The sequence below is a fragment of the Opisthorchis viverrini genome (genome assembly GCF_000715545.1).
Source record: "Opisthorchis viverrini unplaced genomic scaffold opera_v5_102, whole genome shotgun sequence".
Classification (NCBI taxonomy): domain Eukaryota; kingdom Metazoa; phylum Platyhelminthes; class Trematoda; order Opisthorchiida; family Opisthorchiidae; genus Opisthorchis; species Opisthorchis viverrini.
This window is the reverse complement of record NW_008751761.1, coordinates 569,464-583,151: the sequence shown is the minus strand read 5'-3', so window position 1 is coordinate 583,151 and position 13,688 is coordinate 569,464. Positions and strand designations below refer to the sequence as shown.

At 47.1% G+C, this 13,688-nt stretch overlaps 2 protein-coding genes across 2 annotated transcripts in view; one reads left to right on the top strand and one right to left on the bottom strand.

Annotated features, from left to right (window-relative positions):
• Window positions 1–880, bottom strand: part of T265_05524 (hypothetical protein) — a gene marked incomplete at both ends in the record, with an annotated part of 15,348 nt that extends 14,468 nt beyond the window's left edge. The window contains one exon of the mRNA XM_009170558.1: window positions 816–880. Coding sequence (XP_009168822.1) covers window positions 816–880 — 65 coding nt within the window. The remainder of the gene's footprint in view (window positions 1–815) is intronic.
• T265_05525 (hypothetical protein) overlaps window positions 1–9,983 on the top strand; it is a gene marked incomplete at both ends in the record, with an annotated part of 57,020 nt that extends 47,037 nt beyond the window's left edge. The window contains one exon of the mRNA XM_009170559.1: window positions 5,403–9,983. Coding sequence (XP_009168823.1) covers window positions 5,403–9,983 — 4,581 coding nt within the window. The remainder of the gene's footprint in view (window positions 1–5,402) is intronic.
• Between the last annotated feature and the right edge of the window lie 3,705 nt (window positions 9,984–13,688).

Genomic DNA, 13,688 nt, shown 5'->3' with positions numbered 1-13,688 from the left:
AAGGGAGCTATGCATTGAAGACAATAGCTTGGATGCATGAGCGCCATTGAGGGCGCGACTGGGCCATGTCTGACAATGTCTCGAACCATTGACATGGCCCGTCTCGGGGTCCCCATGTCTGCCTTTCGTGCAGTGGGTTTATCTTTGACAGATGAGCAAGTATAACACGCTATCGATTGTTGATCAGGTGTCTGTCGTCCGTTCTTCAAGCTTGGCAATCGAATTGCAAAAGTTTCGTCACCATACTTGGAGACGTCGTCAGTGTGCAGTTTTATGGGTGAGCCATCTGGGTGTCTGCCACCTGGCGGATCGATTACTTCTGTCCCACGTCTTGTCTCGTAGGCTGTCTCCTATAAGCTGAAGGTTGATTTAAGGGACGTTTCCATTCAGTGGGTATTCTTGCCTGTGGTGAAACTGTTTTCTTTTATTGTCATTAAGCTGAACTGCCAGTCTTGTTGCCCCTAACGGTCGCATTCCCTGTTCGGGTTCAGTTCATCGTACAGTAAGTGGATGACTCTTCATTGTATGCTATTGTATCTTTGGGTGAATCCATCGGCGTGTCACCCAGTAGCTTTTTAGAACTGTTGATTATTTTTTTCTGGATGCGTTCCTGTGTTAGCACTGTGACAATGCGACGGCCCATCTGTCCCCCCCCTCTAATTTGCTTATGCAATACAGTTTTGCCTCTCGTGGTTATTCTCACCAACGGAGCTATCCATCAAGTTCGTGTGTCACTCTGCTTTTTAGTGTCCGAACTGTTCGCACAATTTACTTCAGTCGGTGGACTCTGTATGTTCGATTGTCAACCAACTTACTTGGCAAGCTCGTCAAATGATCGTGCGTTACGAATTGGGGTGGCTACATTGTGAAGACCCTGCATGTGGCCTGGTCACACGCTCCATTCATTGCCCACCCAGTACAGTGGGAGTGCATGGTGATTCGGATGGCCTCTGGGCACGTGGCGGTCGACCCTTGTGTCCTGGTTGTGGCGGTCAAGCGTTGTTGAAGCCGCATTATGCTGAAAGTCGGCTTTATCGACAGCTATGCTTCTTCCGTCATCTAGTCAATGAGACATCCAAATTGGCTTCAGAAAGTTAGTTTTGTTGTGCGCAATTTTCCATGCAAACTGCCGTCCTCTGTGTTATCCTCATCATTATTCTCGGCTTTGAGAATCGCGTACTTGTTGTACAGTGGTTGTAGCTGCCACCGTTTCGTTCACCGATGATTTGTGGAGGTGGGATAGGTAGCTGTGCATTGGAAGCGGGAGATGATAAATTGGTGCGTATATAAAAGACTGTCATTGGACTGTTAACTGAGGAAATGGGAATGTAGCCATGTATCGAAGGCAATGGCTTGGATGTCAGTTAGGGTCTCGAGCATCCGAGCGGTTTAGAACTCCTTGCTATTTCAGTTTTCGTTCCATGCCATATGTCTGAGCGTGATCCACGGTCAAATGGAATGAGTTTCGAAGCTACCTAATGTGTGTACATTTAGCACACCGAATAAACTCACCATGTTTACGCGCTATGAGCATTACTCGTTTGGTCCGTTTATTGCGTAAATCCGTGTACAAATCGCTGGTACACCATCTGATTGTTGTGACGCCAAAGTACTGATCGGCGCCAACGAGAGTGCCTGTGATCTGCTGTTAGCCGATTCACTCGTATTCAGCGCCCGAACACAGTTGCTTCCGTCCACAGGGACCAACGTATGCAACAGATAAGAGGTGGCTTCTTCTGAGAGGGACCTCACTATTAGAACACACTTTTAGGAGCCATGCAAAAGTAATATATTCTAGAAGTGATCGAGATCGATGGCTATGGCACCAGTTCAGTCGAACCGGTCGCCTGACCTGAACATGTAGACTTTTTTCAAGTCGATCAATGTCAAGCCAACTAAGATGCCGGTAATCTTTGTTGAGATACAAAATGCAGTCTGTGGCTGCTGTTGTGTTGAATTCGTGTTCATATCTGCATATCGAGAAACCACTATCTGGGTTATGGTCCCAATGCCCTGCCAACAATGGCGTTGTCGTCACAATCGACTAAGACTTGTGTCAAACACTTGGGTCTGCGGGCTGTTTACAACCGGTGCCATTAGAACCAGCATTGTAATCAGCTCCTCTGTTTGGGCAGCTGTGATTCGAGACACCCAAGAGGTCGACTCATCCTTGCACTGGAGACAGCTGAGCAAGAAACAGGCAGTAAGCAAGAGTATCGGATAATGGGGCGGTGGTGTCACTTTTTTTGGTCCACTGGAACATGAAACTCTCTTATTTAGTTAGCTGAGCCATTCAGCCTTGACATATGTCCTTTAGTACAGAGACAGTCTATTTGGTTTTAGGCTACCGATTTGTGGACATGTTGGTTGCGCAGCCTTGTTCAACTGCCTTTACTTCCTGATTACTTATATTTCTTTTAGTAGTATGGGTCTGGTTACATTTGTCTGTATTCCTCATCAGGCTACACAAACTCAGCCATTGACCGACTCCTTCGCCAAGCGCACGCACATTTTGACCGGCTTCTGTCTCATTCAGCATTTGCAATGGTCGACTTGCGGCAGCTGTTCTCTGGTTTACGAGCGACTCCAATCCACACGGGTCCCGGTGCTTGTTAGAACCTTCGCTACCGCGTGCTTTCGCCAATATTTTCCTACGAACTCATGGTATCGAGCTTTTACAGATGTATGCCTTTATACGTATGTTGTTTTTTTACAACAGAACACGATCCATATTTTTCTACCTTCAGTCTGTTTTTGATGCGTTTGACTTTGAGTCGCGGTGTTTGTCGACCTTCGAGTCCGTTGGAAATCTGAGATAGTATTCAACAGGATAGCCTGTAATACTTCAGATAACCGTGAGATCTCCCTAACTTTAGGTCTGTTATAGGTACAAAGACGTCGCAGTTTACGCGTCCATTTTGCCCCCTCTGTTGAATTTTTGGATAGGTAAGTCAGCATGTTTTCAAAACGGTTTGTCGCTTCTATGCATCGCGCCTGTAAAGTGCTGTAGCCAGATTCTGTCGGATCTTATGCCCAAACCTTATGCTTGCAAGTGAACTGATCGATGCAGTTTACCTGGACAAGTGCATAAGTTCCGGCGAACTGGCGAAAGATGGAATCACTTTTTGAATTGGGAGGCCAAAGTAGCTCCAACGTGACATCAGCGTAGAGTTTACAATGTGTCCTGTTTAACCGATCACAGACGTTGCCCCTACATGTGAAATACCTCGGACGTATATCTGCGTTTGACTGTTGTCGTCTCAGAAGCATTGTGCGTGTCCGGTGGGAACATACTTTTTTTGGTCCACTGGAACATGAAACTCTCTTATTTAGTTAGCTGAGCCATTCAGCCTTGACATATGTCCTTTAGTACAGAGACAGTCTATTTGGTTTTAGGCTACCGATTTGTGGACATGTTGGTTGCGCAGCCTTGTTCAACTGCCTTTACTTCCTGATTACTTATATTTCTTTTAGTAGTATGGGTCTGGTTACATTTGTCTGTATTCCTCATCAGGCTACACAAACTCAGCCATTGACCGACTCCTTCGCCAAGCGCACGCACATTTTGACCGGCTTCTGTCTCATTCAGCATTTGCAATGGTCGACTTGCGGCAGCTGTTCTCTGGTTTACGAGCGACTCCAATCCACACGGGTCCCGGTGCTTGTTAGAACCTTCGCTACCGCGTGCTTTCGCCAATATTTTCCTACGAACTCATGGTATCGAGCTTTTACAGATGTATGCCTTTATACGTATATTGTTTTTTACAACAGAACACGATCCATATTTTCTACCTCCAGTCTGTTTTTGATGCGTTTGACTGTGAGTCGCGGTGTTTGTGACCTTTGGGGTGAGTCAGTTGGAAATCTGAGATAGTATTCAACAGGATAGCCTGTAATACTTCAGATAACTGTGAGATCTCCCTAACTTTAGGTCTGTTATAGGTACAAAGACGTCGCAGTTTACGCGTCCATTTTGCCCCCTCTGTTGAATTTTCGGATAGGTAAGTCAGCATGTTTTCAAAACGGTTTGTCGCTTCTATGCATCGCGCCTGTAAAGTGCTGTCGGATCTTATGCCCAAACCTTATGCTTGCAAGTGAACTGATCGATGCAGTTTACCTGGACAAGTGCATAAGTTCCGGCGAACTGGCGAAAGATGGAATCACTTTTTGAATTGGGAGGCCAAAGTAGCTCCAACGTGACATCAGCGTAGAGTTTACAATGTGTCCTGTTTAACCGATCACAGACGTTGCCGCTACATGTGAAATACCTCGGAAGTATATCTGCGTTTGACTGTTGTCGTCTCAGAAACATTGTGCGTGTCCGGTGGGAACATATTGGCAATGCTGAGGTACACCAGCTGGTCTTCAAGACAGGTCATTCTCCTTCGATACTTTCCCTCGTAGATCCATCTTTGCTCGCCTTTGTATCAGATGGAGATGACCCATGGATCGTTAACCTGACGACGAATCATCAAGGCCTTGCCAGTCGCGTGGGTAACTGTCTCCCCGAATGGGGACCGATGGACAGGACAAGCCAATAGCTCTTAACCTGACAGATATGGCCTTGTCACGCAACCAACAGCGCTTTTGCACCAAAGCTATCGCGTTGCTGTGTAGCTCTCAATCGCTATTACACCAGCCAGACAGAACCATTCGTAGTCCCTCTCTTTGTGCCGAGGGTTGTTTAATGGTTGGTCTTCCCTTCGCCCTCGCAAAAGAAAGGAAGCGTCTTGGTCATCTGTTGTGTCCATCAGGAAGTTTCTTATCCATCCAATCTAGATGACGACCATGACGCTTATGGTCGATCACATCCTTGGCCGATGGTCCCGAATTCTCAGTTTCTTATCCATCCAATCTAGATGACGATAGTCCCGAATTCTTGATTGATGTTTACTTGTTTGGGTGTTACTAGCAGAATAAGCCCAGAAAATGTCCAGAAAGTTTCTCAGCTTCTTGATTCTGTACTCGGGGTAATGGAGTAAGTCGTCTTATTCCTATCGTTCATGAAAACGTCAGTAATTGAAAACATGCATGAGCAGTATGACAACCGTTCAGATCTTCCACAAGTGTTGTCTTCGGTAACTTTCAGCACTCGTGTTTTGTCAAATGATCGTTTCAACTTTCTGAGGCAAACCAGTCGCGCACATTTATCTTATTCGCAGGGTCACGTGGCTCTCAGCGATCACGATCGACCGTTTTTTCGGATCGATCAATAGTTGGTAGCCTGCGGTCTGTTGTGGATCATATTCTGGATTTGTCTTTTTTCCATATTTCCGACCATTTGAATGGAAAGTTTCCTCGCAAACCATTGAACTAGTGTGCGGCGGCCCTAAATGAGGTAGCGTCTGTGGAAGTCCCCGCCTGTTGAGTTGCTCCATATGTCCCACGACGGACTTTTCCAGGCCTGCAGTGACCCCCAACTGGACCAACCTAATGGAGTATTCAGTCGAACGGATCAGTTTGCTCACTCCGTTCCATCCTCTGCGGGCGGTTCCGACTTTCCACGGACAGATTACGTCGTAGAAGCCTTAATGAACTCCCCATGGGTTCAGCAATATCGGTCAAAATGTGCCGAAATGGGCCGAGGGTTCGTTTGCCACGAAACTTTTAGGCCATCTAGCAGTCGTGCAGTACGTTTTCCCTCCATGGGTCGAAAGTTGGCTACCTTTCTTCGTGGAGCATTCAAAAAACCTCCCGAGAATTCGATCCCAAACGGATGCCGATCTCCCTGCTTTAGGACTGAATTAATTGGAAACATTTCTGCAAAAGATCCACCCAAACCTCATAGATATACACCGTCAGAACCTCAAACTGGACGAAAAAAGACGGATTTCGGATCTTCACGCCCAGTAACAACCATGAGTAAGCGACATAAATCCTCACATCTTTTATCTATACGCCATTCCGGGAATCGCTCGGTGGATCAATTCACGAAATGCACGGTCTCTTCGGTCAACCAGTCTCGTGCTTGTTCCTCAGTTCCGTTGGACCAATGTAACTCTCAAAATTCGACTCCAACACCTCGGCCTTCTGCTCTTATCACTGACAGACCACAAAGCGAAAAATCTCGGGAAGGTACCGCGAAACGTACGCGTTTCTCGCTACATCCATCAACATGTAACGCGCCGCCGGACCTCATCCGTCCGAGACGTGATAGCGAGGACACTGCAGCATCTATTTCCTCTACTGTGAATCCCTCAAGCAAGTCCGGCGAATTACATTCATCAACAATGCGGGTTGATAAAAGTACCCCTTCCATTGGGTCAAATACAAAAGCGGTGAGCAAATCACAAATGGGAAATTCCAGCTTGAGGACGGGAACCGATTCTTGTCTACTGGCGAAGTCTGTGTCGTTGAAATCGTCTCTCAAACAGCAAACAAATCCACCTGGGTCAGTCACCGCTGCAACCGTCTTCGAACCTAATAGCTCGGCTGCACTACTTGATCCGCCTACGCATGACTCACTCCCATTCCGAGGTGTTACCTCAACCACAAACCAGAAAACATGTTCTGGCCAGACCCGTCGAGTTCATACCCCGATAGTGATGGTTACGCCCACCAGGTCCAAGCAAACATGCCATGCGAGTTCACAGCCTGTGACCGGTAAATCAGCGGAGCGTAAACATGTGTCGTTTGAAGTGGATGGCTACCATTCTCTACCAGCATCACCGCTGTTGCATAGCACACCTCGACCTTCGCCACAGACACCGGACCAGGCTGAAGGTGAATCCCATTTATCACCAATAGAAAGGGCGACTGACCAGAGGTCGACGTCATCTTTTGGTCGGGGAGTAATTGCTAGGCCGTCCCGCCCCCGGTCGAGACGCTGTTCAACATTCCCTACAGCTCTTCACGTCCACCACTGTGTTCGACATAGTATCCCACCTCGTTTCAGGCGCTATCGTAAGCTTATTGCTGATCTCAATCAAATTTATCGGAACTACGCTGCACCCTACGAGATCACACGTGAAATTGTGGATGAAACGTGTCAGCGTCAGTTGGCAACAATCGTCAAGGCGATGTTCCGTTCACCTGATGTGTTTGATGCCCGTCGAGTTAGTGCTAGAAAGTGTCGGAGAGAGACGTGGAAACGATGGTATGCCCGTACAAAGCAGGTTGATTCGGACATCACGCGCAATGAAATGGCAGTAACCAGTCCGAAGTCTACTTATGGCCTTACTCAGAGTGAGTCTCCAAAGTCAAATCTGAGTCCCTCAGATAGGTTCCCTTCCGAGATCCTCTCAGTCGATGAACCAATCAAAACGGAAGAGTGCATTCCCCCTGCAAACTCCAAGAGATCATATGAAAATTTGGACATTATACCGACAAAGGATGTGCAGTCGGCTCGTGTGCGGTGCACTTCCGTGGTTGAAAGACAGATTCAAACAACTGATGTATTTACTTCTCGGCTTTTGAGCCTTGACAGCAAATCGCCTTCTAGCATACCTGTTGAATCTTTGAGTGATTCGCAATTAACAACCTTTGATACGCCCGTTAGTTTAGAACAGAAAGAAACGTTAAACTTGGCCCCCGAGGTGTTTTCAATGGGCGACGCACAACCGTATCCTTCAAGGGTACATGGCAATGAAGGTTACTCAAAAGCCGAGACACCGAGAATTATCACCCCTGTTTTATGTCTTTCAGAACAAGGTTCTTGTTGCAATGAAAACAAAACAACTAAATCAACGACTGTCAGCTCGGAACGAGACGAAACGGACCAACTGATGCTCCTCCAGTGTAGACGTGACATTACTTCAGGGGATTACGCAACTGCCCGATCGGTATTTCATTCTCCGATTCCGACAAATGTGGAGTCACCTCATGCTGGGGTGTCATCGTTCCTCACAGAACCCGTGGTAGTACAAACTTCCGTCAGTCCCGTTTCGGTCGACCAGTCTGGCTCGAAATCACAGTTCTGTAGCGTGCAACCACTTGGTCAATCGTGCTTGTGGAATTTGATCCCGCATTCCGTACTCGAAATACCCTCGATTTCAGAAGGTAGTGGAAAGAATAAAAGCCAAGAAACGCAGGTCAGTGATGGGCAGCTGCTCGCATGTTCTCAGTCCAGCACTCTGAAATCTGCCGTTGTCGATTCTTTGTCAGTTTGTTTATCTAAACTGGGTGTTACTCATACCGAGGTCAACACGGATGTGACCGGACTGAGTGAATGTAGTTTAAGTCCTCTAAGCACCACTGAGGACGGTTCACATATTCCTTGGACTAGGGCAAAAATTGTCGTGCTTCGTGACCCTGCGCAAACTGTAGATCAAGGTAATCCGACTGCAACTGCCCTCTTGTTCCGATGTCACGTAAGCGATGCAGCCGTACAAACAGATCCCGTTGGAGATGGCGAGTTGAGTAGTCTGTCCCTATCCACCTTACCGACCATGCCAAGCCAGAATTTCGGCCCGGATATAAATGGAGCCTGTTCCTCACCAATGCATCCTGAATTCGATGCACTGTTTGCCAATACTGGTCCGTCTCGACTCGATCCGAACAAGAAATACTCTACTCAAGTTGGTGTTCAGACGGAGTGTGCATCTGATGGAGAATCTGGCAGTGTCCAACTCATTACCAGCTCGTCCATCATTCCAGACGACAATGTCATCACCGCAGTGATGACTGATTCACACAGGGACTTTTGGAATCAGTCAGTTCCGTTGGACAAACCGTCTAGGGCAACACCTCATAATTGCCTACTGAGGATTCCAGAAGATGACAGAAGCTTTCGCAAGCGGTCCTTCATCAAGAAAGCCGGAATTTCGCCCCAACATGACAGAGTGAAATTGCGGGGGCGGTTGCGTCCGATTTCTCAGAACTCTAAGAGCTCATACGCTGATTCTTCAGAAGTGGATTGTGTTACTGAATATGGTCTTGCCGAAGATCACCCTTATTCTAGACGAACAAAACACTCGTCTTCAGTTGTGGCACGCAGAACGACTTTTACGAAAGATGTTGACGCAAGCAGTGGAGACAATATACGAATTAGGATACCTCCTGGACGAAACGTAGACCCTCTACTGCGGTCCAGACAGTTTTGCAGAGGAAAACAAAAGCGAACGTTTACCTACCCAAGTAAGGATACCGATGCCAGCGATGCTGATGCCAGTTCTTCGTTAAGTTCTCCGACGGACTTATACTCTAGCTTGAACAACGACAGCAAGCAAGGTTGTTACAAGTCAGAGCTGACACAATCGCAAACGGTCAGACGTAGGTCATCAGCTTGCTCCCAAGATGGCATCAGTGCTTCTGTGGAATTCTGTGGAATTCCCACACGGAAGTCATCTGTTTCTCATCAATGCCATACCCCACTTCATAGTATCACGTCGTCCTCCAGTTTGAAACGCCACTCCTCAGTTCCTCAGATATCACGATATCCTAGTACTCGATCGAGCTGGGCCCCAGTTACACCCTTCCAAAATCCTTTTACATCTGTTGACAAAATGAGGACCCGTTCGCTTGCTCGACTCCATCATTCTCGTGCTGATACCACAAGCCGCACCTCAATGTCCGGCGCTACAGTACAAAAGTCCAAAAGCTGGCGATCAACTTCCACATTATCCGATAATTGTGGCTATGTCCGTCGATCCGGATCTTCTCTTTCCTCAACTGGTCTACAACCCAAACCATGCCACCATCAATTTGTGGATCATTCATCCACATCCATACAACAACGTAGAAAGAACCCTTCTAGCTGTCGAAAGTTTTCCAATCCGCCCCGCACGATTGCCAATACCGTTGATGGTGGTTTGCGGAACGGCCATTTTGTGAAACAACGCCGAGTCGGTTTGTCGCATACACAACCCCTTTTGCCTGTTTCGGTTGGCTGGCATAGAATGGCACCGATCTTGACATCACCGTTGGGACGTTCGGTAGATGACAGTCTACTGCGCCACACGTTTGCCTCCTTGCAAAAAGTCCGATCGAAGGTCTCACTCCAAACGATCGGTCCGAATCGACCACCCATGGTGTTCAAACGCTAGCTTGTCGCATCGCTTCAGGTGCATCTGTCTCTCTCGTAGAATATAATTCACTATCCGATGTGTACAGCTCATCATGTTGTTATCATGTGGTACGTTCGTCAGGACAATCAGCTGCCGGCTATTGTCAACGGTCACACTACTAGCTAGAGTGAACAATTCTGGTTTGCGAAATACACTCATTTGCAAACTAATTTGGTTTTGCGAGAGACTCACCTGGAACCCAGCTGAATCTCTCGCTTGTGATATTTCACGTAGAACATAAGGTTGACGGAAACTCGGGGACCGCGCCTACCTGGTGAGCCCGAAGTTGAAGGGCGAAACCGGCCATGGGCTGTCGAGGTGTTTTCAGCAACCTTATGAGTAGTGCATTACAAATTCTGGTTTGGTCTTAGCAAGCCATTGGTCTGTTACGAGTAAAGCGGGAATCAGTGTGTGATTCGGGGGTCTGTGCTTTGGTTACTTCATATAATGTTCATTTATTGGTCTATTGAGATGCAGTGATAGTGTTTGGAAAAGTCGTAGATACATAGGTAACTCCCGAATCGTTTTTCACACTACCTCAGTTCCATCATTGTTTATTTCCGAATGGTTTATATGAGTACACAACGGTAAAAGAAAGATCACAACAAATTAGCTTATAATAGCAGCCAATTTTTCTAGCGGGTTTTTCCGATGAAATCCGGTTAGTTTGTGGTACTTGCAAACAAGCTGCGACCTCTCTCCCTGTGAGAAAAAAGGGAACTACGCCAGTCTGCAGAACCGACAGGCTCATATTCTCTGTACGAATTTGATACTTAACCACTTTGTCAGCAGTATGAGATTCATCATCATCCTCAGCTTTAAGGACCGCGTACTTGTCGTACAGTGGGTGTACCTTGCACAGTTTCTTTCGCCGATGATTTTGGGAGGTGGGGTAGATAGCTGCGCATTGGAGGCGGGAGCTGATAAATTAGTGCGTAAATACAGCACTGTACAGCTGTTGCATTCTTATTGGGAATCAATGAAAGTGATCAGCTGTAGCACCCTTCCGGTGCCTAGCTGGCATGCTACCCGAACGAAGCACAAGGGCTGGGATACTGCCAGGTTGCCTAAGCCTAGACAGGGGAAGTCCAGGGGCGGAGGTAGGATTCGAACTACGGACCTTCCGGTCAGTAAATTCGCGCTCTTACCGCTTAGGCCATCTCGCCCCAGTGCGCATCTCACGAAATTCAAGGGAGCTTCGTAACTTTGACCTCCCGGCCATTGGAACACTTAACCGTACGGTCCCAATTGGCCGATCAACAAGGTGATTAACTCGCATTTAGATGGGACATAGCGCCGCGCATCCTTCAATCACAGAAGCCCCATCCCGTGGTCACGTGTTGACCGGCTCCCAGACTGATGACTTCTCAGAAGGTCTGTGTGTCTTTGAAATTATCCCTCCTAATCTGCCGGTCTGCGGGCATTCCGTTAGACTTGTTTTCATTAAAGAAAGTCGGTTCATTGAAGTACACTGAATAAGTTTCGCCAGCGGTTGATGGGAAAATGGGATGAGTTCGGTCAGAACATAGATTACTGACATGGCGCTGACCACAAAGTGAGCAAGATCGAGCACCGCCTGCATAGTATTCACCTTAGAAGTTGTAGGACTTTTCTGTGTTGTACGATAAACAGTGGAATTCATTCGATAAGGATGGCATGTCATCGATAACAGCAAAATTAACTGTAGTCGGATGTTACTGATTCTGCCTTGGTGAGGCCGGTCTCTGAGGATTGCTCTCTTGGGATGTTCCCTTCATAGAAAAACATACTAATATACGTAGTATGTACTATTTAGCGTGTTAGTTGTGTATCAATAGCTACGTAACGATGTGATAAAATGAGTACTTTGGTCATGCAGCAGCCTTGCTGGTCGTGCTTAGTTGTACGGATGGAACAGAGTACAGCCATCAAGATTAGTTGGTTTTTCATAATCGCACCTCGACCAGTCTGTCAGAAAACCGAATGGTATAGGTAAATCCTCGTTTTCACCACTCTTCTGTCTACACACACTGGGACTTTATTTTCTTCATTCTCTTTGAGTTGCGAATCGTACGTAGTTGAGAACGCATCCCATATTCCGATTTCGTTTTTTTTCAGTGGAAAATATGAGTGCCTTTCGGTTGAATAAGTGTGTTCCAATAAACTCAGAAAACTGACGTGACTTGGCGTGAAAAGTGTAGTGGTACTTTTCCCTGATGTTCGTTGAAAACCCTTCAATCGACCGGTTTCGCCCTTCTTGGGGCTCATCAATTACGCGCAGCCCCCGAGTTTCCGTCAATCTTATGATCTACTTGAACCCAAATTGGACTGTTTTCGACAAGTACACTCATTTGCAGATCAATTCGGTTTTCACGAGAGAATCAGCTGAATCTCTCGTTTATTGTATTTTACAACTGAGTGTGTTGCACACAGGCCGCCTCGTGTTTCAGTTGGAACGATATTCGAGATATCGCAGTATATTTTCACAAGGAAAACTACTCACAAGTTTGCTGAACACTTCGACGGCCCACCACCGGTTTTGCCCTTCTTAGGGCTCATCGGGTAGGCGCAGTCCCTGAGTATCCGTCAACTTCTTGGACCGAAGTTGGACAGATTTCGACAAATACTCTTTTTCATACCAACTGTGGCATGAGGCAGTCTTTGCACAGTCATTCGGTTGAGTCTCCGGTGAAAACCAAGTCGATACGCAAATGGGGTTATTGATCGAAATCAATCTCCACTTTAGGTTCAAGTTAGAACATAAGGTTGGCGGTGGGGACTGCGTCTACCTGATGAGCCCAGGAAAGGCGAAGCCGTATGTGGGCTGTAGAAGAGCTCTCGTACCCCTCCGAATGGCTTACTCTGTGAGAATATATTGCCATATCTTAAATATCGTACCAACTGAAACATGATGCGGCTTTTGTACCGCACATTCAGTTGAAGAGATTCGTCGGGAATTCGGTCAAGCTTCCCATCACTACCGGGTTCGTTTGCAAGTATGTGTACTTCGTTTTTTTTGTTATCGTTCGGTACGACTGTTGATGCCCAGTGGTCCCCATCTTAAACTTTCGTGAGCTGATTGACTGCTGTATGGAGTAATGCCGAAAGTCAACAACACCATAATACTAGATGAGTTGACTGATGATGAAAGCATGTCGATTCATTTGAGTGTAGCTCCCTGATACTAGTAACCATACTATTCGAGGAAAATGCGTCCACCGCTAGCCTACCACGGCAGTCCGAGCTGCCTACGTCTCCAAACACTTGCCTAGACAATACCATCAATCAATCGGACGACTACTGTATCGCAGGTCATCTGTAGTCATGCATGGATGACTCAGTGATTGGAGGAGTGAACTTACTGACCAGAAGATCCGTGGTTCGAACCCGACCCCACCTTCTCGACTGCTCCTGTTTAAGCTCGGGCAACCTGACAATGTCTCATCCTTACTGGTTCCTTCGGGTGACGTGGTAGCTAGGCACCGAAAGGCGAACGGTTGTACTATCCATCGAATGAGTACATTAGCTAATTTGGCGCAAAAAAGGAAAACCCACCCTATGCAACGCCTGAATAAATCACTCTGGCGTTGGTTTCTGATAACCTCGTTGCGGTATTCGGGAGAAATAACTCACCCTCGATAGATGAACTGATCACACTGCACAGGTTGCGTTGGCTTGGCCACGTGCTGCGTATGCCAGTCGACC